Genomic DNA, 25,932 nt, shown 5'->3' with positions numbered 1-25,932 from the left:
TTTTAATTACTTTCTTCATCTGTCTGCTCAGGAACACCATGCGTCTGGCAAAATTTTGAGAAGGCTCAAGGCGTTAAAGAAAGCTCATCTAAATAAAGGAGGGTTAACGTGACATTGCAGTTACTTAATCCTGTATTGTCCTGCCATGTGACTGCAGGGATACTGAGGCGCAGCATTTCTTTTGCCTGGTGCACAGATTATGCTTTTCCTGTCATCTTCCAGAATCAGTTGCTTTGTTGAACACACCATGGGAAAGAAACAGAGGGGCAGCGTACTTTTTACAGCAAGGCTTCCACACACAGTGATATTTCCAAGGTACAGTGACAAGCTCACAGGCTGAAGAATGAATCAAAGGCAATCCCTACAGTCAGCTTTTGGACTTTTACCAGAATCAAGGAGAACGACGCTCTTAAGGTCAGCTATTCAAAATTAGCTAGAAGTTTCTCGGTTTATTCAGAGCAGTTAATCAGCTTTCTGTTTGACCTTTATCTATCAAGTTAGTTCTCAAAGGATCAAGCTAAAATCTGAATATTTGTGTCACATATTTTGCATGTGTCAAATGTACTGCATAGACAGCGAGCACCTTGCCACTTTCTTGCACAAAGTTTGCAGTTTTAATTGCAAAGCCTCTTTTACCTTGCAGCTGAAGATCCTCAGACACTAACTCTGTTAGTGAGGAATGGATGTTTTAGCTCTGATTTTGAACAGGACATGCAATATGTAGATGTGCCAGATTTGTTTTTGAACAAATTTCCAAACTAATCTTTGGACTTTCTGTAAGCTGCTATTTTATTTTTTTTTTTTTTTTGCTGCATTTGCCGCAGTGTCCATAATGTGCAGGGCTTGCATATTCATATAGAATTATTTCATTTAAACTTCTCAGGACATCTTGTTAAATGGGGAAGTGATCACCCTGTAGACTATGACAACAGGATATGTGAATGAAGGAAGTCTTGGAAAATACCGCTGTTCCAGGTGGCATCACGAGGACAGCAGAGACGATGATGGGCGCCCAGAGTGCCACGAAGGAGATGAAGAGGGCAAACAGCACAGGCTGACCCCATTTGAGAAACTGATGCAGGATATGTCTCATAATGAAAAGGTGGTGAAAGAATTAACACTGGGAAAGAGAATTGCCTTCTATCGAGTCAGAGGAGAAATAGGAAGTGGGAATTTCTCACAAGTGAAGCTTGGAATTCATTCCCTAACCAAAGGTAGGCGCCATTGCATGCTGAGTGACCTATATAAATGGCTTCCTATGGGAAGAAAGAGGCTCTATGAACCTTAAATACACATATAGAGTTTGTGTGTGTGTGTGTCTGTGTGTGTATGTGTGTGTGTTTTTAACATTTTTGAGTTAATCTATAGACAGGGTCACACATAAATCCTCAGGGCTGGATTCTGCTTTAAAGAAACTAGAAAGGTTTTCTCTACATGGCAGCTGTTACAGGTGTAGTTCGTCACTGCACTTCATGGAGTTAACACATCCTGTGGCTCAGACACTCCACACTTTGAAGTGTGGTATTGGGCCTCCCCTGCTGTAACCTTCCCTGTCCATCCACCCTCTTCCTTGCCCCAGCTCCTGGCCTGCCGGGATGCAGGTGATGAATGCCCAGGATAGCAGGTTAGGTATGCTCCTGCCTGCAGCCAGAGGCAGCAAGGCTTCCTTTGTTTCATCACAAATTTTACTAGTATGGACAAAATATTTTATTTGGCCATGGTAATTTTGGTGAGAAATGCCCACTTAACTGACTCATTTGCTGATGTCTCTTTACTGTAAAAAGCTAGGATGGGAGCTATAGGTGTGAGAGAAACTAGCTATAGGTGTGGGAGGAACAGGTGCAGGGGAACAAGCTCTGGTATCACCAAACTGGTGTTTGTGTTGAATTGTCAGTTAGTTTTATTGTTTTAGCTGCTGTCTAAAACAAAATCTACTATCTACTGCTTCTAGGAAGGACTGGAAGGGCTAGGTAACTGCAGTGGACACTTCAGTCATAGGTATAACTAAGAACTTGTCATCAGCTGTCCTGTTACATCTTCTGCCTTTGTCTGACAATAATAGAAATTGTTGTTTTCTGTCAGAGTGGCTAGTTTTCTCTGTATCTTTGTACACTACTATCTTGCTTTTCTTCTAAGAGTCTTTGCTTTTCAGTTTGATTGACTCTCCTTCCCTTCATCGTCTTACAGGTGAGAGAATGAGATATGCCCCAAAACTGTGTTATCTATTGTTATTTTTTTTCAGCCCAGATCTGAGAGGGGTGAAAGGTCACAATTATCCCTTGGGGGCAGTGGTTGTTACACTGGGAATCTAAGTGGAGAACCGATGGTACTTAATTTTTCACATTGAAGCCTGTCAACACCCAAGGGTTGCTTTAACTGGGTTTTGAGTTTTTGGTTATTCTTGTTTCAGAAAAGCATCTCTTTTCTACTTGGTTCACAAATTGTTTCCTCTTCTGTGATATTTCTTTTTCTTCCCGAGGTAACTGTTTTGTACTTACTGTTGGGAAAAATGCTGCTCCTGTACTGGGAACATAAGGAATGCTAATGAAAGGCAGTTAGAAATTTGATCTGGATTAACCCTTTGCTGAACTTACTTATGAAACAGGTTCCTTTAGTATCTAAACAGAGCTGGTTGAAAATTTTTGAACTTCAGTGAATACAGTAAGCTAAATACCAAAACCAAAACTGTACTTTTTCTTTTTCTGGAAGAGGTTATTTTTCAACAGAAATCTCTCAAATTATTTTTCTTTTGTTTGTCTATAACTTTTTGGTTAAAAGGGAGAAAGGAAGCTGATTATTGATGTTAAGTTTGCAACTCTCATGAGGAAAGAAGAATGAAAGATAAATGTTTTCTGACTCATTCTGCCTATGAGTTTATCTGTGTGAAATTATGTTTCTGTGCAGTATTAATGAGCGCTAGTCTTTTTTTTTTTTTTTTTTTTTTTTAAATCTGGTTATATAAATAAAAGGCTTCATCATTAATGCTGGTCTGGTCTCTGTAGAAGAAGGTGGTGTATGTGTCCGAGGGCTGTTCAGCTCTTCAGTTACTGCCAGTTTTAATATGGTCTCTCTCCTGTATCATCCTATATCAAAAGAGGAAACAGTTTTGGTTTTTTACAAAGATGAGCCTTTGTAAAAATTACATATGTTTTTCTCTTGCCTTTGTGATCTGTTGTAGCAGGACACATGATTTCTAGAGAGAGAGAGAGATGAAAAAACTTCAGGATCATACTGGATGGTGAGCCTTGTTTCCCTCACAAGGGCTGTCTTGGTTGTTTAGAAAACACAGAAAAAATCTTTAGGGCTGTGATGTGGATGCCATGTCCCATGGCTTGGACAGGTGCACTCTTCACTGGATAAAAAGCTGTCTGGCTAGCTGGAAATAGGGAGGGTGCTGAATGGAGCTATCCATCTGGAGCTAGTCACCAGCAGAGTTCCACAAGGCTCAGTACTGGGGACAGCCCTGATTAATGTCACTCAGTTTGCAGGTGACAGCACATCAGGTGGGAGTGTTGTTCTGCTGGAGGGCAGGGAGGCTCTGCAGAGGGATCTGGGCAGGCTGGGTCATGGCTGAGGCCAGTGGTGTGAGGTTCAACAAGGCCCAGTGCCAGGTCCTGCCCTTGGGTCACAACAGCCCCAGGCAGCTCCACAGGCTGGGGCAGAGTGGCTGGAAAGGACCTGGGGGTGCTGGTGACAGCAGCTGAACATGAGCCAGGCTGTGCCCAGGTGGCCAAGAAGGCCAATGGCATCCTGGCCTGGATCAGCAATGCTGTGGCCAGCAGGGCCAGGGCAGGGATTGTCCCCCTGTGCTGGGCCCTGCTGAGGCCACACCTCCAGTGCTGTGTCCAGGGCTGGGCCCTCACTGCAGGAAAGGCCCTGAGGGGCTGGAGAGAGTCCAGAGAAGGGCAATGGAGCTGGGGCAGGGTCTGGGGCACAAGTGCTGTGAGGAGCAGCTGAGGGAGCTGGGGGTGCTTGTCCTGAGGAAAAGGAGGCTCGGGGGGACCGTATCGCTCTCTACAGCTGCCTGACAGGAGGCTGTGGCCAGGTGGGGGTTGGCCTCTTCTCTCCCACGTAACAAGGGACAGAGTAAGAGGAAATGGCCTCAAATTGTACCAGGAGAGGTGTCACTCACCTGCAAACTGAGTGACATTAATCAGGGCTGTCCCCAGTACTGAGCCCTGTGGAACTCTAATAGTGACTAGCCCCAGATGGATATAACGCCATTCAGCACCACTCCCTATTCTCAGCTATTCCAGTTGTACCTTGTTGAACCAGGAAAGGTTGATGTTTCGATTGGACATTAGGAAAAATTTCTGTACCACAGGGGTGATCAGGCCTTGGAATGAATCCCTGTCGATACTTAAAAGACATGTAGATGTGCCATTTAGGGACAATGTTTAGTGGTGGGCCTGACAGGTTGGACTTCATGATCTTAGAGGTCTTTTCTGATTTATGTTTCTGTATATGTTGTGTTATTCAGGGGCTTTGCCCACTATATTAACCTGAATTTTGGCAGAGATTTGCTCCAGAAATTCATGGCGTTTCTTGCTAAGGACCGTTAAATTCCTAAGCCCTGTATAACTTTTATTTTACATGCCTTCCATCTGACAAAGGAAGTGTGATATCACAGCTGAATGGAAGCAATTACGGGCATACAAAATTTATAGCTAGTAAGAAGTCTGTCTAATGTGACACAAATTGCAAAAGCAGGAATGTCCAGGCACCCGGTTTGCCTTTTTTTTAAAGCAATTTTAACTTGGTTTTGTTTGTATATTTTTTCCTTCTGCCATCACATCATACACTATTTCTTCCTGAAATTGGTATTTCCCAACTTTTTCCTAGTTTTTATTACTAAGATTTTGTCTAGCACTTTTCAAACCTCATACACTGCATATAGTCAATCAAAATCTCTTCCAACTCTTTTTGTAATTATTTTGGTAAATAAGCTGCCTGCTAAAAATGTCCTGTTCAGCACAGCTGCTAAGCAAGAATAATAGAGGATTTGTAAACAAGCATTCTTTGAAAGCCGAAAGGAAGAGTTTAGAGAATAAAAGGAAGGTGTCAGGTTTCTTTGCATGGAATGCATTTGCAGCTGTAACGATATAGATTTAAAGGAGTTTGTCCTGATTTATGGTGGTGTTGCAGTAGGATCAAGCTCTTCAATTCAAAATCTTTTTTTCCTCTCCTCTTTCCTTTTAAAATGTAGCAGGAAGACTTACCAGGAGGAAAAGTAGAGCAAAAAGACAGGGGGAAAAATGAACCTAGAAGATTTTATTTTAAAAGCCCAAATGTCTCCACTGTGGATGGTTAAGACTGTAAATGTTGTAAGCATTTAGTTGTGCAAACATAACCTACTGCAAGCTGATGCTCCTTCCTCTGGGTTTGGGAGATCTATGTGCTTTCACTAGGTCAGCAGTCACTGTCAGTAGCTGCATTTCCTCCTGGTTCACCCAGCTCCACACAGGAGGTAGCTGCTTCTCTGAGGGGCTCTGCCTCAGCTCCGAGAGAAGCAGTGTGACCAGGATAACTGCCCTGAATTCAGCACAGACTCCTAAAAACAGGCACATCAAGGGATAATTCAGCACCTTCCACCACAAGAATCACATGTGCTTCAAGCATCTACTGCACTTCAGTAGGGAGATCAATTGATTTATGTATCACACTAAAAAATGTAAATATACCAAATATGGAGTTTTCTTGATCTGTACAGACACATGCATAAGTATCCTTAACATTCCTTTATATATGTTGAAATACTAAACTTGAGTTAAAACCTGATACTATTCGGTAAAAACTTGAATGGTTTTATACCTGAATATGTGTAAAAATGCAATAGCCTTCTCTCTCTTTTCTTACAGCAACAAGTGAACAATACCATTTTTCCTAATTTATTCCCATTTACTAGAGACCAAGGTGAAGTTTTTTTCTGAAAGATTTATTAAAAGTGATAAATTATTAAGAAATGTGTGATTGTTTGACTGAGATAGTCTTGAGGGGAAAAAAAAGCCAAAACTGAACAACCAAGAATCCCTTCTTCCTGGGAAAAAATAGTTGTTTTTATTGCTATGATCCATTTTAATTTTGCTGTCCTGACAAGCTATACAAAGCCACCATAAACCTGTTTTAACCAGACAAACCCTTCAAATACTGGCTGTGTTCAGAAGAGTAAAGACAAAAGCTGTAACCTACAGACTAAAACAGGAACATAAGGGCAACTGTGTTTTAACTATTCATATTGCTCTGAGCTACCCTGATGTGATGCAGCTGCAGATATATATATATATGTGTTTTGCTTTGGCTTCTCTGTGTAGGCTTTCAGAAACATGTAGTATTTAACAGCAGCTTTGCATTACCAGAGCAGTATGTGCCAGCTAGATTTGCTGTCTTACAGGATCCCTGTGACTTACTTGACTTCACTGCTCAGAATAAATAGCCAAAGCCTCTAAATTCCCCACAAGTTTTTCTGCCTGGTTGGAAACGGAGCACACAGATTTCACACCTCCATTAGTCTCCAAGTACCTGGCTCATGTGAGGAGCTCTGAGCTAGCAACAAAAGCACAGACTCTCTACCAGCAGTGAACACCAAAAGCAGATGCTGTACCTTCAGACATATATAAGCCTGTCACAGCAACGCACATCAAGGCAGCAGATGATTTGATCAGCCCTTGGAGTACTCTACCAGCCTTCAGTTACCCCAGCACTGTGTAGGTTGTTGTAGACAGAAAGGGGCAGGGCTTGTGTGAGAGACTGCAGGGCTTAGTAGGCCCCTGCAGCTTAGTTTATACTGATGAGGTGAAATTTTATTGCATTTCTACAACCAAGCATCATTGTATGTCAATGGTATCACCATTTTGTACCTGTTACATTAACAACATGGAAAAATGTTTTTCTTCTCAGAGAAAGTTGCAATTAAGATTTTGGACAAGACAAAGCTAGACCGGAAGACTCAACGTTTGCTGTCTCGTGAGATATCCAGCATGGAAAAGCTGCACCACCCAAATATCATCAGGCTGTATGAAGTGGTGGAGACACTCTCAAAACTGCACCTGGTGATGGAGTATGCAGGAGGTGGGGAGCTCTTCACTAAAATCAGTACAGAAGGAAAGCTGCTAGAAACAGAGTGTAAAATAATCTTCTCCCAGATTGTGTCTGCCGTGAAGCACATGGTAAGTTGCTCTTACACAGGCATGCTGCCTCTCTCTACTCTGAGCTCATTTTGTGGATATTTCTTTTGAATTTCAACAGTAGATTTACCCGAAATTTCAGGCCCACATTATTAAAAAGCAAAACAGCTAACAGCTATAGAAGAGCTGTTAAAGGTATCTGAGAGTTTTCATATCCACCTCAAGTTACTGCCTCTCTGTTGGCAGCTTTTGGGAGGAGACTGGGAACACCTGGTGGGTGGAATCACCCTTCTAGCACAAGTGTTCTGTTTGCTTTAATGTGCTGTGGGCATCAGTGAACAAAGCTTCGTTTCTTCCCTCCCTATTTCAAAACAAAGGATCAGTCGCTCTTCCGCTTCCAGAGAGGCTGGTTAGGTGTTGCAAACATCCGACTTGCTCATTAATGAATGTGTGAATCTGTCACTTAAACACAGTCAATTCCTACTCCTCACTTCGATGCAAGTCTGTGAGGTTAACGTCCAACGAATCACTTCTTGCCGAGTCTTCAATATATACATTGAAGATGATGCTGTTTGTGTAGAACCGAAAGCATCTTGTCAAGGCAGAAAAGGAGCAATTAAGTACTCCGGTACATCTCTAAATCTTGCAGAGTAATTACAGCTACTTCAAATAAATAAAAACACGGAGAACTGTCCTACAAGTCTGAGAAGCAGCATTCGTTAAAACTGGCTCAGGGTGCCCTCCGGTGGCTCCTGTCCTCCTTGCCACATAACAGCTTCTGGCGAAGTCAGAAACAAGGGTGATCCCAGGTCAGACGTCTGGGGATTGCATCGCACGCTACTCCTGGCTTACATAAACAGCATGCATTTCTTATTTATTTTGACGAAATTACTGTATGTGCTTTAAGTGGTGGATTAGCTTCAACGTTTTATCCAAAGGACAGGCACCCTGCAGCTATAGGAATTGAATTTGCATTTCAAAATTACACCACATTTATTTATTAGAATTAAACATAGACTATCAAGCTGGCCAACCTCTTCATTTGTACACAGAAACTTCTGCACATTTCACTTTTGCTAAGCCATCACATCCAGGCTACATAAATCCTTTCTCCTTGCTGCCAGTCCACAAGGACAGAGGATCCCTGGCAGTTACTGATGAAAGTTGAAATAGGATGCCAAAGAGTTTCTTTATTGCCTCCAGATACTGTATGATGTTACTCCAAAGGATAAGGCAGAGAGTGCTCATTCATTCCTTCTAGTTATTTCAGAGATGAAGCTAAACTCTTACTTAACCAAAGCAGGTATGTTATCACTAAGCAGAGCAAATTCATTTTGAGTACTGGCATTTCCAATGGGAAAAAAGTAGAAATTACAGTGTATGTATTATAGATTTCTAAAACTAGAACCCTACTAAACTTGGCTGTCCAGGAACATGAAGTACTCTGAAGCCCAGCTCTGTGGTCCTTTTCTCCTACCACCACCAGTTCCTCATAGGACATTAGATCACAGAATGTAATGACAGCAGATTTCTTATTTTATCTGTGACAATGTTCAATCAGTGAACTAAATGTTTAAATCTGTAAGTTGCATGTAGTAACTGCAAAAACAAGTGCCATGAACCCTAAAAAAATACAGATTTTGCACATGAATCTGTCTAGTCTTGCAGGATTAGTCACACTGCACTCACACATTCGTGAAAATAGTTGCTATTAGTTAACACATTGAGAGTGCTGTGTTTAAAAATCCCAGCATCCTTCTCCTCTCCCTACTCAACTGGTTTTCTATCCTTGGAGAATTGTTAAATTTGAGTCAAAATTTTAATTTTAATAATTGCAATACCAGTTTCAGAATTTGCCCAAGATAACTCGCTTTCTCCTTCAGGCTAATAAATGAATTAGAGGTAGCTATTGAGAACTTTCCTGGGAACAAACCAATACCAACTTTTCCTCTTCTTCCACAGCATGACAACAATATCATTCACCGAGACCTGAAAGCAGAAAATGTCTTCTATGCCAGTAACACCTGTGTTAAGGTGGGAGATTTTGGATTCAGCACAATAAGTAAAAGAGATGAAACTTTAAAAACTTTCTGTGGCTCTCCTCCTTATGCTGCTCCTGAACTCTTCCGAGATGAAAACTATATTGGCATCTATGTAGACATCTGGGCATTGGGAATCCTCTTATACTTCATGATGACAGGCAGCATGCCATTCCGGGCAGATACAGTAGGCAAACTGAAAAAGTGCATTCTTGAAGGGACATACACTTTGCCTCCCTGCCTCTCAGAAAACTGCCAGAAACTGATAAAAGGAGTCCTTCAGCCAGTACCAACCAAGAGATACTCTGTCAAACTGATTATGAACAGTGAATGGATGCAAGGAATACAGTTCCCCAAACCTTTACAGACATTTAAACTGGATCCAAAATATTTATCAGACATCAGTACACTAAAAGAAGAAGAAATTGAAGTGAAAAATATTCTGGAAGACCTCGGAATCACAGAAGAGCACATTCAGAACAACCGGGGAAGAGACGCGCGCAGCTCCATAACGGGAGTCTACAGAATCGTGTTGCACAGAGTACAGAAGAAAAGGGCACTTGAATCTGTTCCTATCATGTCCCAGCCAGATCCAAAAGAAGACAACTCAAGGAACGGAATCACTCCTTACAGTGGCTTTAAGCACACATCCAAGCTGTGTTCTATTTTATAAAATTGCACTGCAGGCTTTATGCTCAGCACATTTGACAAAGGGGATTATTCACTTATCCTTAAGCTTTAGTGTTCTTTTGTAATTTTTGAATAAACTAAAAATGCCTCATTTTCTTTGCATTTGTCAATTAACAGTGAAGCACTCAAAAACAGAGCTCTTGTGCATTTGTTTGACTCTTTCTCCATATACTTGGTATAGCCAGTGCAAGAACCCAGTGACTGAAAAGATCATGAGTGGAGGGGATCTTTTAATAAACACCATGCTACAGCACTTAACCCACTTGGGAGATTCTCTGCACAGGCACCTAACTGCTAACTTCTGAAAGCTGTACCTAAGCTCAATACAACTTCACCACTGCAAACTGGGACAGTTGCAGAAACTAAATTTAAGCAGAGACCAGACTAATCTAATCAATTGCAAATTCTTTTGAACTTCCTCATCAAATTTAACAAGTTAATTTTTAAAAAGCATTTTATTTCCTTTCAAGAAATATCAAAGCTGTTGTTGGCTGAGTTCCCAACTTGTCACGATTCCAGAAGACAAATCAGGATTCAGTACTTTAACCCTGTCTGTGTGGGTGCCTGACTGGTTGGGCTACCATCAGTTACCCTTCTGACACCTTCCACTGCTTGCATGATTCTGCCACTCTGGAACTGCTTGGACTCCACCTGCATTCCAATAAAGATTTAAGCATACTCCAAAACCCATGTAGTTTTAAGTTCTTGCCTTAGCCCTAGTTACCAGTAGCTGAATGCAAGCAGCAGCAAAATCTGCTTATATTCACTGAGCATTACAGGCTTGTCCTCACTCCTGCCATCCTGCTTTCGCAGCCAAAGCTTGCACAAAGCTGACTGTGGCACTTGATCACTGCAAGTTAAAAGCTGGACAGTCTGACAACTCCAGTTGTTCTGAGCATCACCAAAATGCAGATGCTCTGATTTTCAGCTTTAGTCATTTATTCTATGCTTAGTTCTTCAACAGCATCAACTCCAGTGCAAAGGACAAGTGTGGCAGCTGTTCTCTGAACAGGGACAGCTGACATGCCTAAGCTAAGAGACAGAACCTCTGAGTTTAGCTAAGGAAAGATACTCTACACAAGATGTACACAGGTACAGCTGGTGCTGTCACATTTAAAGGCAGGGTGCCTTATCTGTTACCACACTGATGAGACAACAATTTCACTTTAGAGGGAATAATTCATATAAATGAACAGTGGAATGAATCTGAAAGGCCACGCATGGGAAAACAACTCAGTGAGGCCCAGGTGTGTACAAAGCAAGAACCAAGCCTCCTTCACAGAATTTAGAATTTGAGGGTAAATAATATCAATTTTTATAAATCAGTAATTAATTCAACTTCATAAAATGGGTATTAATTCCTCCACTATAAACAGTTTCCATATAAAAGCATTTTAAATTATCTTGAAACATGGTCCTGATAAGATTGTTTTACACCAGCCTAAGCAATTCTTTTTTCCACTTCTGTAATGGAATTACTAAGAAGAAAGACGCAAAATGTCCACACACGTTGTGACCCCACAACTCTGGGTTTTTACCAGAGCCAGGTTCCTCTTTCCTGTTAAAGAAAACGAAATCCATCCTAAAAAACCAGTAAGTCAACACTACTCCAAGAGGTTTCAAATATCTCAAACTTTATTTTAATAAAGGATCAGCCTCACAGACCTGTGAGGCCTGTGCCAGTAGCTCACTTCTTGGCTTGTCCACTGCCAGCAATGGACTTTGTTCCATGACAGTTTGTATTACAGGTGCCAAGGTTAAGTTCCATGAGGGCAACCTAAACCAAAATACTTGCAAACACCATCATCATGCATTGCTCCATCATTTTCAGCAGAACAAACAGATTAGTATTCATCAATTTATAATAAACAACTATTTTACCAAGGCTTGACTGTACAAATACAGCAAGTTATCAAATTCTAGTGAGTGACAGGTAATACACACACTTCATTACACACACACAAAAAAATGTAATTAACAGAAATAAGTTTTTGCTACTTTATATTAGATAATGTAGTTTTGTCGAATTAGCAAAGAAATAAATTCAATGAAACTTCATTCTGTACATTAGCTCAACTTAAATATATATATATACATATGTATGTATATATATATATATATATATATATTACAAGCTTAAAAGGCTCATATCATAGTTCATTTCCAATCTGGGCTTTAAAAATCTACCAGAATGGACTCCCCATAACCACTGTAAATCTATCTACTGCTTGCAAAATAATAAAGCTAATAGCTTTAGCTTGCACGCTGGGGAAGGGGGGAAAAAAATAAAGGACTCCACTCATACAGTATTACCAATAGTGAGAAGGACCTCAAAGTAAAAAGCCAGATTCAAAGCTACAAAGAGTCTTTTGGAAAGTATTATATAAAGACAACTAGTAGGCTAGAGTTCCAGACAAATGATAAACATCACTCTCTCCTTTGTTTGCCAATTAAAACAGCGCCACAATAGCTCTAAATTTTATTTGAAAATTTTGCTGTCTTGGATATTCTACTAAACCATCTATTATGATGTCAAATCAATTATCCCCTTTCTTTAGAATAAAAAATTTACTACCTCCCTTCTTCTTCATCTTTCCTCCCAGTCTCCTGTGATTTAAAATGCAGGTATAAATCACATAAGATGTTAGGAGGAATTACATAGTAACTAACACAGTGAATCACAGAGTTTCTTCTAAGAAAACCACTTGTCAGCCTAGCCATTCTTGATCCAGTCACTTTGACAGGGAAGAGAGGCTCTATATCCAGCAATGAATGTTCTTGATTCTGTCCCTGTCCCAAAGCAATGGGGTGATGGGAGACAGACTAGGAGATGAAAGGGAAGGTGATAAAGTGAAAGAGAATTGCAGTATTCAGAAGGTTGACTGCTTATTGTCAAGGCACTGAGAACCCTAACATTAAAAGCTTGGACTATTTTGCACGCAGTTGAGTACTAGTAGAAGTTAACAGTGTAGGTTTCAAGTCATTTTACATGGAAGAGCAGGCAGAAGATTCCTTTTCTTTTTTTTCCTTTCTGTGTACGAAGACTTTGTAATAGACTACAGCTACTTTTCAGCAATTAAAAAAGTTCAGACATGTTAAGGAATCCCCACAGCACCTGGCAAGTCCTTCTATCTCCAATATACTCCTGATTTTAGTGTTCTGAAAATATTATAAAATCAGCACACCATATTATGATGATTTTTTTCAAGGAGCCTAAAGAGTTTTGTCATGCTCCAATTAAGTACTAGTGTACACTGAAACTTCAGTGCTACTGCAATCCTTTTTCTCTCTCTCTCACCCTGCCCTCACACCTCGTTTCTTTCCCCACCTCACAGAGGTATCTTAATGCTCCCCATTGGAAATGGCGACAGTAACGCCTTCAGATTCTGTTGTTGCAGGGATTCTTGGCACTTTCTTAGCAGGGCTTGGGATGTGCTAAGAAGAAGGGAAAAAAACCATTAAATACAGTTTTCTAGTTCACAGACATTAATACTTCATGGCTAGTCCAACTCTCAAACAACATTCATGCTACAATGGACGGCTTGGCCTTAAGTCAATCAAATTGGTCATGCTTCATGCAAACAGATCATGTGAGAAGAGCCAGTTTGTTCCTCTTTCATTCTTGTGCAATTTCGTTCTTTTTATGATGAAATGTACTTTTTAAAATCGCAGTTTCAACTTTTTACTTCTGGCTTGTATGTTACATGTGTTAACAAAGTATTCAATGTAACTCGTAAAACCACTTCCCCTTAACATACATGCACATGCTAAGACAAACATGTAAATGGTTCCACCATTTACATCAAACTTTAAAAGAGTGCCGAGTGTTCACCTCATGAACAATGCCTGGATGGACAACTCCAACTCTTGCTTCCAGAGGTCCATCACTCATGAGTGGGCGTCGGGCGTAAGTTCTCCTGTGTTTTTCATCCACACGCACAAGGTACCATGTTCCTTCAAAGAGATCCTCGACTGAACACTGCGGAATATAATTGGCTGCAAGAAAGGGAGGAACACATTGTTAGCTGTTTCCTGGTAAGAGTTTTACCCAACACAGTCTTTGCAGACTGGATGCACTGAGACAGAAAAAAACAAGCCACCATTTTTACTTTGGACATGCTGGGCATAATGAACACAAGCTACTTAGAAGCAGAAAGGGCTTGACATTTCCTTCATTCTGTGTCCTTATAATTTAAAGTTTGGCAGATTAAGTGATAAGCAATTTGCTCAAGGACTAGGAAGGACTGGTATTTATTAGGTTCTTACCCAAATGATGTGTTTCCTGTCTGAGCTTCATGTTTTCAGCAAAGACATCAGGTGCAATACATTTTCTTGAGTCAAGTCTTGTTTTGAGATCAGAAAGGCTGGCAGTTATTTTGTCCAGTGCAGAACCTGCAATATAGAACCATCCAGGTAGGGTAAAGTCAGTACTGAGAACTGCACACTGGTATGTGAATATTTCAAGCCCATTCAAAGTACTTTGCATTATATAATCTCAAGTATTAGTCATTTAAAATATTCCCAATTACCAACTTAAAACATTTAACAGAGTTTGAAGACCATTATTTATTTGTTCAAGGAGACACTGAAATACTCCCTGGAGCTGGACATTCCCAGTGTGGCACTGCTGTCATTAAGGCACTGCCCTGCAGGTTTCCTTATGCTAGTGGGTTGTGCAACAAGGCAGCAAGAGGGAGCTGAGCAAGAGAGGCAGATGACATCACCTCCAGTCACTCACCAGGAGTGGCATCCTGTGTGACCCTGATGGAGTACAGGGTAGCAGCAAAACCAGAGCCATATGAGAACACGCTGATTCTCTGTCCTGCAAGCTGCTCTGGGGAGTACCTGCAAATCATACCACAGCTTTTTAAAGTCAGAACTAAGACAAAGTTCCAGTTTTAAATGACTAGAAACTGCATCTAGCTTTGGAAAAGCAACCAGCAAATTACAGTGTCTGTAATACACATTTAGCATACTATGTACATAGTATTACATTTTAAAAACACAAATTCAAATACTGCTGTTATGTGCTGAGTTTGAAAGCTGCCTAGAGAAAAACATGCCCGAGAAATGCCCAAAATATGATGAAGGCAGACATATTTCATTCTTAAGCAAATTAAGGCCAAAAAAATAAACACATCTTGGAAGACAATGTCAGAATAAATAAAAAGAAAAGAAAACCCAGGAGGAGTGGTTTAATGTAAACTTAGTATGATTTTGTAAAAGGCTGTATTTGAAAAAAAAATTAAATAGTAATTTAATTGGCTTTACTTATTATAGTAAGAGAAGACATTCAGATTTTTTTTTCCACTTCAGGAATGTTTCTAGGGGAAGGAAGAGGGGGAAAGTTAGGGCTGAGAACAGACACTACCTTACAAATAAGATCCTGCTTTGCAAGGCAGTAAGCAGCTGTTTTGCATCAGCTTCTGACATGGACATTTTCAATCTATATGTCACTTGAACAGAATGTGTGTATAGAATTATGTTTTAACTTTAGTTTCTCTGCTTAAGGCAATCTTGTAGGGAAAGGTTTGCTAAATTACGCTTTTACAAAAGACTTTCTGAAAAAAGCCTTTTATGACCTTATTCATAAATAGCTTTTCCCAATTTTATGCTTACTGGGCTAGAAGAGAGGCAAGGCAACCGTAGACTGAAGGGGTATACATATTTCCATTCTGATTGGATACAAGTAATGAAGCTTTGGTTTTCTGATTGAAGAGCTCTGTACTAGCTTTCATAAAAGCTTTCTCCACATCTCTGTCGAAGTATGTATCTTCAAGTTTTATATCCCTATTCAAAAGAGAAAAAAAAAAGTTCAGAAACAGTTAATAAAATAGCAGAAAGTAAAAACACACCTTGGATGTATAACAGATTATCTGAATGAGACACAGCAGCCATTCTCACCTGAAGGCTTCCAGACCACTGAAAACACCATTTGCTGTTTCTGGGTTCTGGTCACTGAGAAAGTCATTCAGCAAGAGTCTAGCCACAGATTTCTGTACCAGTTTACAGTATGGAGAGTGGAAGATCATGAATCCAAAGTCATTCAAGGTGAAACGTCTGTCTGTCCCCTCTGGAAGTGGCAGAAGTGTTATGTTACAACCTCTGTTTAGTACTCACTTCAATTATGGAAATAAAGCAGGGAGCTGGCAGGACACCAGTCATCGTAACAGGTTGGCATAAATGAGACACAAACATGCAAGTAACACTAACCACTCCTGTCAAGTGCACTTAACACACTGTACTGCTTCTGTTTAAAATTTCTTTTTTTACCACCTTTTGCACCAGCTAACAATGTTTGCTCTTTCTCTAGAACAAAAAGCTATGTTGAACAGCATTTTGACGTAATAATCTACTTAATTTGCCTCTCTTCACACTTATGTGTTTTAATATAATTAAAGGAATTACTAAACATATTGGATTAAAAGAAAAAAAAATCAGTATAATTACAGAACATTTAAATATTAACCTAAGTTTCTTAAAAGTCTGGATGGAGATGGGTAATAGTATGCTTTTAACCAAGGCTTTATGTCTTACACCAACAATTGCCTGTAGAGATTGCTGCTTACAGACTGTCAGGAAATTAGCCATGCCAGAACAGAACTAAATAATTTCTTACAGCAGAAATATTTCAATCACTTCATAACATACAAACATGAAGAGACACAGACCAGCTTTTAGATCAGATACTGAAACTGCCTGCGTGGTACACCCTCAAGCATCTGCCAATCTTGCAGTACCACCGGGAGAGGCTACGCACCCTTCTGCCACTGGGCGTGGATTTTGTTGCGATAGACGGTGTAGCAGCGGTCCAAAGCACTGAGGTAGCACTGTATGGAGAGCTTGCCATCCACCACAGGATATTCAGAGACCATGTCTGGTTTATAGAAGTCATACGCGTGCTGCATGTGGGTTCCGCGCAACCCTGGTGGGCAGAAATCGACAGAAGTTGAAATTAGTTTATTCAGCTGCTTTGAGTCAATTGGGATGTGTCAGTTGGCACACATGGGAAAAGAAGCAGCTTTGGCCCCTGTTCAGCAGATTTTCATGGCACTTCTGGCCTTTTAAGATAAGGTTTCACACAGTCCTCAATAGCCTGTAAAGCAGAGTAGGACTGAGCATGACAAACACCTGCAATAAAGAATTGTCATATTGCCCTGGAAGTAGAATGTTGTTTTGTTCAGCTCTAGTATTAATCTATCAATTTTACTGGAGAATCCTCAAGGAAACAAACAAATAGGAGCACCTCTACTTGTTCCTCTCTGTGTCCTGTAACTGGACTCGGCTGAGTTAGCCCAGACAAGAAGAGATAAAGAGCAATTTTTGACATTAGTCAGAGTTGATCTGCTGCTTCAGCAAGGCACAAAAATCAGGGAAGAGGCTCCAGGCCAGATGCAGTAATCTGACCTGAGCAGTGTACGTTCTCCCACGGGACTCACCTCTCTCAAAAATCAGCGGTGCATTTGGGCCCACCAGCATTGCAACAGCACCAGCTCCCCCAGTGGGCCTGGCATTTCCAGAGGCATACACAGCAATGTCTCCAGCCACCACAAGGGCGTAGCGTCCTGGGAAAAACACACAGGGAAAATGAGGATAAGGAGCCACGAGTCTGGCACATCTTAACACCCATCAGCAATTTTTAGACTCTAGTTATTGAGGAGATGACACCAAGATTAAAGGGCTCTTCAATTTTGATTTTTCTCCCACATTTCAATTGGCAATCACCTGAATTTACAGAAGACCTCTACATTAGTAGCTATGTCATTATTCATGCTGTAACTGACGTGGCAAATACCCAGAGAATTTAAGAAAAAGACTTTAGAAGAGAAAAAGTTTACCCTCTGAATTTTATATGGTTAAACATGACCACTGTCATTGTGGGGCAGACTGATGTAAGGATGATGTAACTTTCCAGGAAAATACTGGTGACTTACCGTCCCAGGAACTGGATTCAATCCAATTAATAGCATTAAAAAGAGCAGCTGTGCCTCCATAGCATGCATTGGTGGTGTCAATTCCTTCTACATCTGTATTACCAGACTCTTCAAAAAGCTGCATCAGGACGGTCTTCACAGATTTTGATTTGTCAATTATGGTCTCTGTTCCAACTTCTAATCTCCCAATGCAATCATAGGAAAGGTTGTTCCTCTCCATGAGCTTCTGGACCACAGTCAAGCAGAGGGAATTGATATCCTCCCGGTCAGAGCAGAACCCCATCCTTGCCTGGCCCAGCCCAATGGTGTACTTCCCAGCATCCACACCATCGTACTTCTCCAGCTCTGTCTGGTCAACATACTGGGATGGAAAATATATTTCCAGTGCCACAATTCCCACATCTTTGGGCCAACAGGATTCAGCATTCACTGGAAGGGACCCAGGCATCGTGGCAGATCTTTAAGAAAAGAAAAGAAAACCACAAAGCCACGTGATTTACTCACATATACTTAGAGGAGCCTACTTTTAGTTCCTGTAATTGTAAGGAAAAGGATGTGTTGCATGTATTCTATGATGTCATTTGCAAAAGGCAAGCCTTTGCCTCTGGTGAAGCTTCAATATGAGCATACTGTAAACATCATTAGTTTAAAGAGGTTTTTTTTTTATTAAGTGAAAATACAGATTTCAGCCCTGGAGATGAACAGACATAGGTTAAACCCAAGCTGTCTTTCTGAAGCAAAACCATACACTTACCAAGTGTTAAGTGTTTGAGACATTAATATTCAATATCTTACTTCTGCTAATGTGCAAAGTCTCAATTTTGCATATAACCAAGCTAGAAACACTGGTTATTTTTATTAGCACTGCTAGTTGAAAACCCTTACTAGAAAATAACCATCTTAAGACAGGGCAGGATTCTTCAAAATAATTTTTATTTTTAAACAAAGTGACATACGTCACTTTGTTTTGTTCACACTTGCAAAAAGGCAGAATTATTTCTGTGTGGGTTGTTTTTTTTTTTGTTTGTTTGTTTCTGTTTTCAGCGGGGGTGTTGTTGTTCTTTTTGGTTTTTCTATTTGTTGCATATTCTATTCCGGCATTCCAGAACACTGGAACTCCTAGCACACTGCCTGGAGTACTTCAGGGCTGAGATGAACAGCGTTCTCCCTGATAGGCCGAGTTTCCTTATTCTAACCCCACAACTTTCCTGTCACCACACTTGGGGATTTACTATTCCCAAGGACACACTACACCCCATTACTTCAACCCTCCCTCAATTACACAGCCCGGCAACATCCTCCTCAGCTTACATCCCGACAGGGCACCCGTCCCTTCCGTGCCCAGCTCCAAGCTTCCAGAACCCAGGACCAGCTGCATAGAGGGCCAAAGAATGGCCCTACAGCGGACTGCGCGGTTTTAAGCAAAAGAACCAATTTCGCCTTGCTTGTGTCCCCTGCTGCCGCCCCCACCATCTCAAGGTTATCCAACACCCATCCTGGAGCCGCGGGAATGTGCGCACAGGGGCTCGCAGCGCGCCTCAGCCGCAGGTGGCGCCCAGCACCCCGCCGTACCCCCGCTGCCCCTCAGGCCGCCGTGCCGTGCCGTGCCCCAGCTGCCCCACCGCGCTCCCCACGGCGCCCGCCTCTTACACGCTGCGGAATCCCATGGCCGCCTCCTGCCGCGGGCAGGGCGCATGCGCGACGCGGGCAGTGCGCGTGCGTAGCAACCGCCACGCCCGCTCAGCGCCGGGACCGCGCGCTCGGCTCGGCCGGCGGGCACGGGCGACAGCTCCTTCAGGAAATAAACCCCAATTCGCCGGCACCCGAACCCCCGCTGTGGAGAGGCTTCCTGTGTGGTGTTGGCTGTGTTTGTTTTGTTGTTTTGGACAAGCCCTCGGCACATCGCTTTTGTTTCCAAAGTGGAGCGGTGCCGTGTCGCCTTATCTTGCTTTACCAAACAAAACCCCCCAAACAACCCACAAACTGAGCAAACCCGTAATTATTCCTGCCTCCTGTGAGCTGTCGGGCAGTATTTTGGGTTTGTTCTGGTACAGCAGAGGGCTGATGCTGTTTGCGGAGCGGCCATCGGCCAGGGCAGGGAGGGAGGGCGCTGGTGCAGCAGTGCCCGGAGCCGCGGGGAGTGTCCCTGCCCAGCACCGCCAACGAGTCACACACGGCTTGGGGACACGCAGCAGCGCTGGGGTCCGAAATCTGGCTCCAAGAGCTGTGCGCTATCCCAAATCTGCACAGGCCCTGCAGGAAGTCGCTTTTTGGCTCCCATATGAGTGCAGACATACTGCCCATAGAGAGATCCCAAGGTACCAGCTGGGAAAAGGGCTTTGGGCATCCAGCTCCCTTTCTGGCACAAAACACCTCATTTTATCAAAGAGGAAATTCCAGCTCATCAGTGTCTGGCAGCCACACCGAGGGTGAGCCATGTACCCAGAGTAGAGCTCACTGCTGCTCCAAGGGCCAGAAAGCTTAAACTTGGAGGCTGCAGAGAATCTCAAAAGGCCTAACTTTATTTAAGATTCATGGAATCTTAAATCATTTAATAACTTGAGTTGGAAGGGACCTTAGATAACATCTCATTCCAACCCCCCTGCCATGGGCTAGCACACCTTCCACTAGACCAGGCTGCTTAATGTATCCAGCCTGGCTTTAAACACTTGCAGGGACGGGGCATTCACAGCTCCCTCTGGGCAGCCCGTGCCAGTGCCTCACTACCTTCACCCTAAAGAATTTCCTCCCCATATCTCATCTAAATGTACTCTCAGTTTGGAACCATTCCCCCTTGTCCAGTCACTACACATTCCTGCAAGAAGCCCCTCTCCCTCTAATTTTTAATAAGCTCACTGTAAGTACTGAAAGGGTGCAGCGAGGTCTCCCTGAAGCCTGCATGGAGCATGTAATGGACTTGAGAAATAATGGGTGTAGGAGAATAGCAGCTTTTAACCAGGCAGTGAATTGTTGGGAAAATCAATATGCCAAAAGGAATTACATTATTGATGAGAGCTGATGAAAACAAGTGTTTTCTGTGCTTGCTCCTTGCAGAACTTTGAGATGCCAAAACTGGCATTCAAGTGATATTACTTGCTGCGGTTCTCTCATCAGAAAACTTTGTGTAGAACACAACTGAAGGGAGGGTGTTTCTTTTGTGTTCCCAGGCCCACCAAACACCAAGCTCGCCAGACACACCCACCAGGGCGGCAGTCTGGGCTGCCATGAGCAGCACTGCTCTGTAAGCATATTCTGACCACTAAAGGAAATGGGACCCATGACATCTCGAGTCAGTCAGTCATTACAGAAAAAAAAAATTTGTTTACTCAGTGTAAAACACAGTCTTTTGTCAACAGCAAACAACATCCTATCATTGAGTTTTTACTGAAAATGAAAACTTTCTCAGAAGTATCATTTGTTTTAAAATAACAAGAACCCAAAATGCTTCAGTTTATGGAAACTAGAAACACACTTTGTTTCGTGTCTCCTTATGATTCTGCTGGGAATGAACGAGAAGCATAAGCCAAGCCAATTCTTTCCGCTTTTGCTACCAGAACCATGCTTGCTTGTAACAACTGGTGGCGTTACTGTCTTTCTTAGGCATTTGAGCATACTGTGTCAATAATTTGACCGAGTTATTTTCTGCCTTAGTTTTTAATTCTAACGGAACACTTTACTCAAAGGCAGAAAATAAGCCCCGGCCTTGTTTGCTACAAGCGATGCCTTTGGCTCCGGAGGACCGGTGGGAGGGGCAGGGCCGGTGGCGGCCCCGGCTGCGACATCACCGCCTCGTCCCGCAGAGGCCAGCTAGTGACATTGGCGCGCACGACACCCGTGCCGCCACCAGAGGCCGCCAGACCGCGGCCACCTCCCCGCGGGACGCTCGGCTGCGGGCGCCGGGATGGGCCGGGACGGGCATGCCGCGGGATGCTCGCCCACCGCCGAGCGCCGGGATACAGGCAAACAGCGCAGATCCGCGGGGACGGAACTGGGGCGGAGCCGTGCGGCCCCACCCGCGCGGATGGCGGCACACCCGAGCACGGGGCTCCATCACAACACGGGTGGGTGCCGGGATGCCCACACCCTGCGGCAAACGCCGTAAGGAAAGAAGGCGGCGGCATCCCTCGGGGCAGCACCCGGCTGCCTCTGCCTGGGCACGGGGGTGGCGCGGGCAGGGAGGCACGCTCGGTCCACCTTTCCCGGCTTGGGAGGACGACGCTGTCGCGACATTGAGAGGCGGCTAAGGGACACACCGAAGGGTCCTCGGTTGCCTCCGAGACGGGTTTAGAGCCCGGCGGAGCCCCGCAGCAGCCGCTGAACCGCAGCTCACACAGCCGAGGGCCTCCACCGCGGGCAGGGCGGGAGGCGGCGGCCGGGACCCCCACTGCGGGATGCAGTTCCTTCGGGACGCACCTGGTTACCCGGGCAGTGAGCACGGCCCGCTGCATCGCCCGACGGGCCGTGATGCTCCGGACAGCCGCTGGCGCGGGATACGAGGTGACACCTAAGTTAGGACACCCTGACACATCTTTTTGGGGCGGTTTTCATCCTTTTTTTTTCCCCTTTCTTTTAATTTTTAATTTTTTTAAATTACCCCCACCGCCCCGGGGCCGCTCTACGGGCGTTCCTCCGAAGGCGCTGCATCCACAGGAAGCCGCTCCCAGCTATGCCGACCCGGCGTGCGGCTCCCCCTCCCAGCCCTGCCGCCCCTCGCGTGCTTCCCCCAGGCGGCTCCGCAGCCCTTCGCCCCCGGCCCGAGTGCCTCCGCGGCCCGAGCCGCGCTCACCCGTCGGAGGTGATGGCTCCCGGTGTCGTTCCCGATGTAGCTCCCGTTGTCGCTCCCGGTGTCGCTCCGCACGCACTCAAGACAGCACCGGCCTCTGGCGGGCGTGCGGCCCCTTTAAGCAGCTGCACCGCCCGCCACCCGGTGCGCGGCCTGAGCGGCAGGGCCGTCCACCAATCACAGCCACAGCCGCACCAGGTCCCGCCCCCCGCCCGGCGAGCGGCGGGCAGAGCGGGCGGGGGGAATGGCGTGAGAAAGTGACGCGGCGTGGGCAGAGGGCGGTGCGCCAATGGGGACGCGGCAGGGGCGGCGGGCGCCCAATGGGAGCCGTGCGCCGTGCGGGGACAGCCAATGGAGGCGCGCGGCCGACCGCGGGTGAGGGTAGGAAGGGCTCGGGCCGGGCGCGAGGCGGTTGCCTGGCAACGGGAGTGTCCGCGTGTCCCGGCCCGAGCCGCCCGCCCGGAGTGTCCCGGCCCGGGTCCCGGCCCCGGCGCATCCTGACCCCAGTGCATCCTGACCCCAGTGCATCCTGACCCCCGCGCATCCTGACCCCACTGCATCCTAACCCCCGCGCATCCTGACCCCAGTGCATCCTGACCCCAGTGCATCCTGACCCCAGTGCCTCCTGACCCCGGTGCATCCTGACCCTAGTGCATCCTCACCCCAGTGCATCCTCATCCCAGTGCATCCTCATCCCAGTGCATCCTGACCCCGGTGCATCCTCACTCCGGCGCATCGTGACCCCGGCGCATCCTGACCCCGGCGCATCCTGACCCCAGTGAATCCTGACCCCGGCGCATCCTGACCCCGGCCCATGCCGACCCCGGCCCATGCCGACCCCGTCTTGTCCCGGCTCCCGCCCGTCCAGCCGCCCAAGTGTCCCGGCCCCGGCGTCCCGACCCCAGAGTGCCCCAGCACCGGGGCTCGCACGGGGCTCTGCCAGCAGAATTGCTTCACACAGGATGTGATGGATGTCCTGTCCTGCCCTGCCCTGCCCTACCCTGGATCTTCCCGTAACATTTTAATTCGAGCTCGTTAAATCCTCCATGTGCCAAGCCGCACATCACGGGGTTACTGTCTGACAAATTGGCATTGTGTGGGTTCCTCCTGCCAGCCTGGCTTGCCTTTAGGCCATGCGATGATTTATTGTCACCTAATCCATTGCTGCACACCCCCGGAGAACTGGGAGAACAAACCTCTGCTGTAGATAGGAAGCAGCTTGACAAAAGTCAAACACAAATTTTGTACCCTGGGTAATTGGGTTGTAAACCACTGCTCAAATCAAGGAAATGCACTCCCTTGGCAGCCGTCAGGTTCTGTGAGATCTGGCTGCTGAAGCCAGCAGGAGACACCAGCCTGCTCACTTCACTCCACTCCAGGGTGTCAAACCACCATCTTAGGAGCAGGTAAAAACACTGCTAAGGAAATGGGAAAGCCATCATTGAAAGTGTGAGCTCCTATCCGGTTTGTTGAATCTGTTCTGCCATTGTCATGGGGAATCATCACAGATTTGTCACTTAACTATCTGTAGTGTGAGGATTGAGAAATACTACTGAGAAATCAAGAAAAGTTTTGCTTGCACATGCTACCCTGGAGTCTCCTGATCAGCTTGTGCCAGTCACTGTTACAAGCCAGTTCCATTTGTAATTCTGAAAAAAACATGTTGACAAAATGCAAATTCAGTAGGTGATGGTGTAGTTACATCATGTAGACACAGTTACCTCCTTTGCCTACAGACAAAAGGGACTTGTCAGGAAAGTTCGTCTTCTGTTCTGGGACTCTAAAACTTCATTTCCTTCTTTTCCATTCCTACCACAGGAAAAAAAAAACAAAACCAAACAAACAAAAAAAACCAAAACTTTCCCACCAAAACAAAGTCAAAACCAAACAGAACAAAAGCAAAACAAGAAACCTACAAAAAAATCAACCAAACAACCAACGCAAAAAAAACCCCAAACATACCCTCAAAACCACATAATATGAAAAAACAGAACCAGAGCTGTATTCTTGTTCTGGACATCAGAATGGGCTCCTAGTACCAGCCTCAGTATGCACTTGGTGACAAAATATTTCCTGCCACAGGGGTGCCTGGATTGCCCAGGCTTTCTGGAAGAGGTGCCGGGCAGCAGAGGTACCAGTCCCCTTCCCTGCTTCCTGGGGACTCGGCTGCCTGTGCTCCAGGCCAGCACTGGCTCCCACATCTCAGGCAGCCTGGGCTGGGGCTGCCCTGGAGAAGGTAGGCGGTGTGATGGAGCTGTGGGGAGCCTCCTTGACCACCTCTTCCCTTGCATTTGGGAACTGTATTCAAATTTGGGCCATTGCCAGAGGGACACCATGATTGTGCCTGTGCTGGTACAAGCCTTGCTGACCCTGATCCAGTGATTTGACTTTCCAGCTTCACCTCTGATCTACTCATCTCTACAGGCTTGTGTGAAAACCTGGGCTCTTGTTTGACCCTGTTTTGTCATCGCTGGCCCTGCTCTGCTTGTTTGTTTGGGCACTGTGAGAGCGTGCCCTTGGTGGGGTCGCTGGCCTGCCTGCTGCCTTGCCACGGCTCTGGCTACTCCTGGCAATGCAAACCTGGCTGCTCTCACTGCTCCTGGTGACGCAAGCCTGCCCACCTGGGAGCCTGCACTCAGGTGTGGGGGGGGCTCCTCCTAACAAATGTCTTGCTTGCTTTCAAAATGGCGATGTCAGAATTGGGTTCTGCAATTTTTTTTGGTGCATGTATAGTCAACACTAAATGAAGATCTTAAAAATGCAGATCTTCTACAGATGTCGTAAAGAAACCCTGCCAAAATTACTAAGATTAGCTTGGGGAGGTGATCCATGTTATTGCTTTCTTTCCCATAGTCTATGTATCTCTACTCTCTATTTAGAGATTTACCTGGTCTTTACATTGCTAAAAGCATTGGTTTTGTCTACTCAGGATGTTTATGGATCCAGATGCTAATTTAAATTTATATGAAGTCCAGACATCCTCCTCTTGCAGACTGGTTTGATGACTAATCCTTTATAGCCTAAGACCTAGAACCTACTTTTTCTTATTAATCAGTGCAATTTATTGTATAATTGTTGTCAATAGTGTTATTATTTTTACTCAGCTTTGTGACACCATTTGCTTTTCCTGCTACAGACTGTATTACAAGGGAAGACTTATAAAAAATTGCAGATCTTTCACAAGAAAGGATCTGCCTATGCTGGTGTTGCAATAGTCTACAATTGTTTTACATTAATTTCTCATAAGGATTGCATTAATATCAATAAAGTTGTTGGTGAACCTTATTTCAAACCTCTTAGTTAATTAATTATAGTTTTCTAACCAAATCATGCTCCAGATATGTGATTGCACTATTTCCAGT

The 25,932-nt window shown here is 44.5% G+C and overlaps 2 protein-coding genes across 3 annotated transcripts; one reads left to right on the top strand and one right to left on the bottom strand.

Moving 5' to 3' along the window:
* Positions 1 to 840: 840 nt before the first annotated feature.
* NIM1K (NIM1 serine/threonine protein kinase) lies at positions 841 to 10,491 on the top strand. The gene is made up of 3 exons (XM_054286171.1): positions 841 to 1,214; positions 6,898 to 7,166; positions 9,087 to 10,491. The coding sequence occupies exons 1-3, from the start codon at positions 923 to 925 to the stop codon at positions 9,834 to 9,836; spliced, it is 1,311 nt and encodes a 436-aa protein (XP_054142146.1). The 5' UTR covers positions 841 to 922; the 3' UTR covers positions 9,837 to 10,491.
* Positions 10,492 to 11,470: 979 nt separating this feature from the next.
* HMGCS1 (3-hydroxy-3-methylglutaryl-CoA synthase 1) lies at positions 11,471 to 22,694 on the bottom strand. 2 transcript variants are annotated; one of them, XM_054287590.1, is made up of 10 exons: positions 22,574 to 22,694; positions 17,788 to 18,245; positions 17,293 to 17,418; positions 16,614 to 16,778; positions 15,758 to 15,926; positions 15,473 to 15,643; positions 14,592 to 14,698; positions 14,120 to 14,245; positions 13,686 to 13,849; positions 11,471 to 13,288 (listed from the first exon to the last, which is right to left on the bottom strand). In XM_054287590.1, the coding sequence occupies exons 2-10, from the start codon at positions 18,233 to 18,235 to the stop codon at positions 13,196 to 13,198; spliced, it is 1,569 nt and encodes a 522-aa protein (XP_054143565.1). In that variant the 5' UTR covers positions 18,236 to 18,245; positions 22,574 to 22,694; the 3' UTR covers positions 11,471 to 13,195. The 2 variants fall into 2 exon arrangements, with proteins under 2 accessions (XP_054143565.1, XP_054143555.1); XM_054287580.1 differs by lacking the exon at positions 22,574 to 22,694 and adding an exon at positions 19,438 to 19,465.
* Positions 22,695 to 25,932: the final 3,238 nt, after the last annotated feature.

This window comes from Melozone crissalis, unplaced genomic scaffold (genome assembly GCF_028551555.1).
Source record: "Melozone crissalis strain CALT ecotype California unplaced genomic scaffold, PUWL_Pcris_2 ptg000005l_1, whole genome shotgun sequence".
Classification (NCBI taxonomy): Eukaryota; Metazoa; Chordata; class Aves; order Passeriformes; family Passerellidae; genus Melozone; species Melozone crissalis.
This window is presented reverse-complemented; position numbering and strand designations above follow the sequence as displayed.

What these genes read in the sequence shown, in the direction of transcription:
- NIM1K (XM_054286171.1), top strand. Translation starts at nt 923, where the DNA reads ATGACAACAGGATATGTGAATGAAGGAAGTCTTGGAAAATACCGCTGT. An exon ending in AATTCATTCCCTAACCAAAG is followed by an intron (nt 1,215 to 6,897) that starts GTAGGCGCCATT and finishes TTTTCTTCTCAG; the next exon opens with AGAAAGTTGCAATTAAGATT. An exon ending in TGTCTGCCGTGAAGCACATG is followed by an intron (nt 7,167 to 9,086) that starts GTAAGTTGCTCT and finishes CTTCTTCCACAG; the next exon opens with CATGACAACAATATCATTCA.
- HMGCS1 (XM_054287580.1), bottom strand. An exon ending in ACCGCTGATTTTTGAGAGAG is followed by an intron (nt 16,779 to 17,292) that starts GTGAGTCCCGTG and finishes TCTGCCCACCAG; the next exon opens with GGTTGCGCGGAACCCACATG. An exon ending in ACAGGAAACACATCATTTGG is followed by an intron (nt 13,850 to 14,119) that starts GTAAGAACCTAA and finishes CCTTTCTTGCAG; the next exon opens with CCAATTATATTCCGCAGTGT.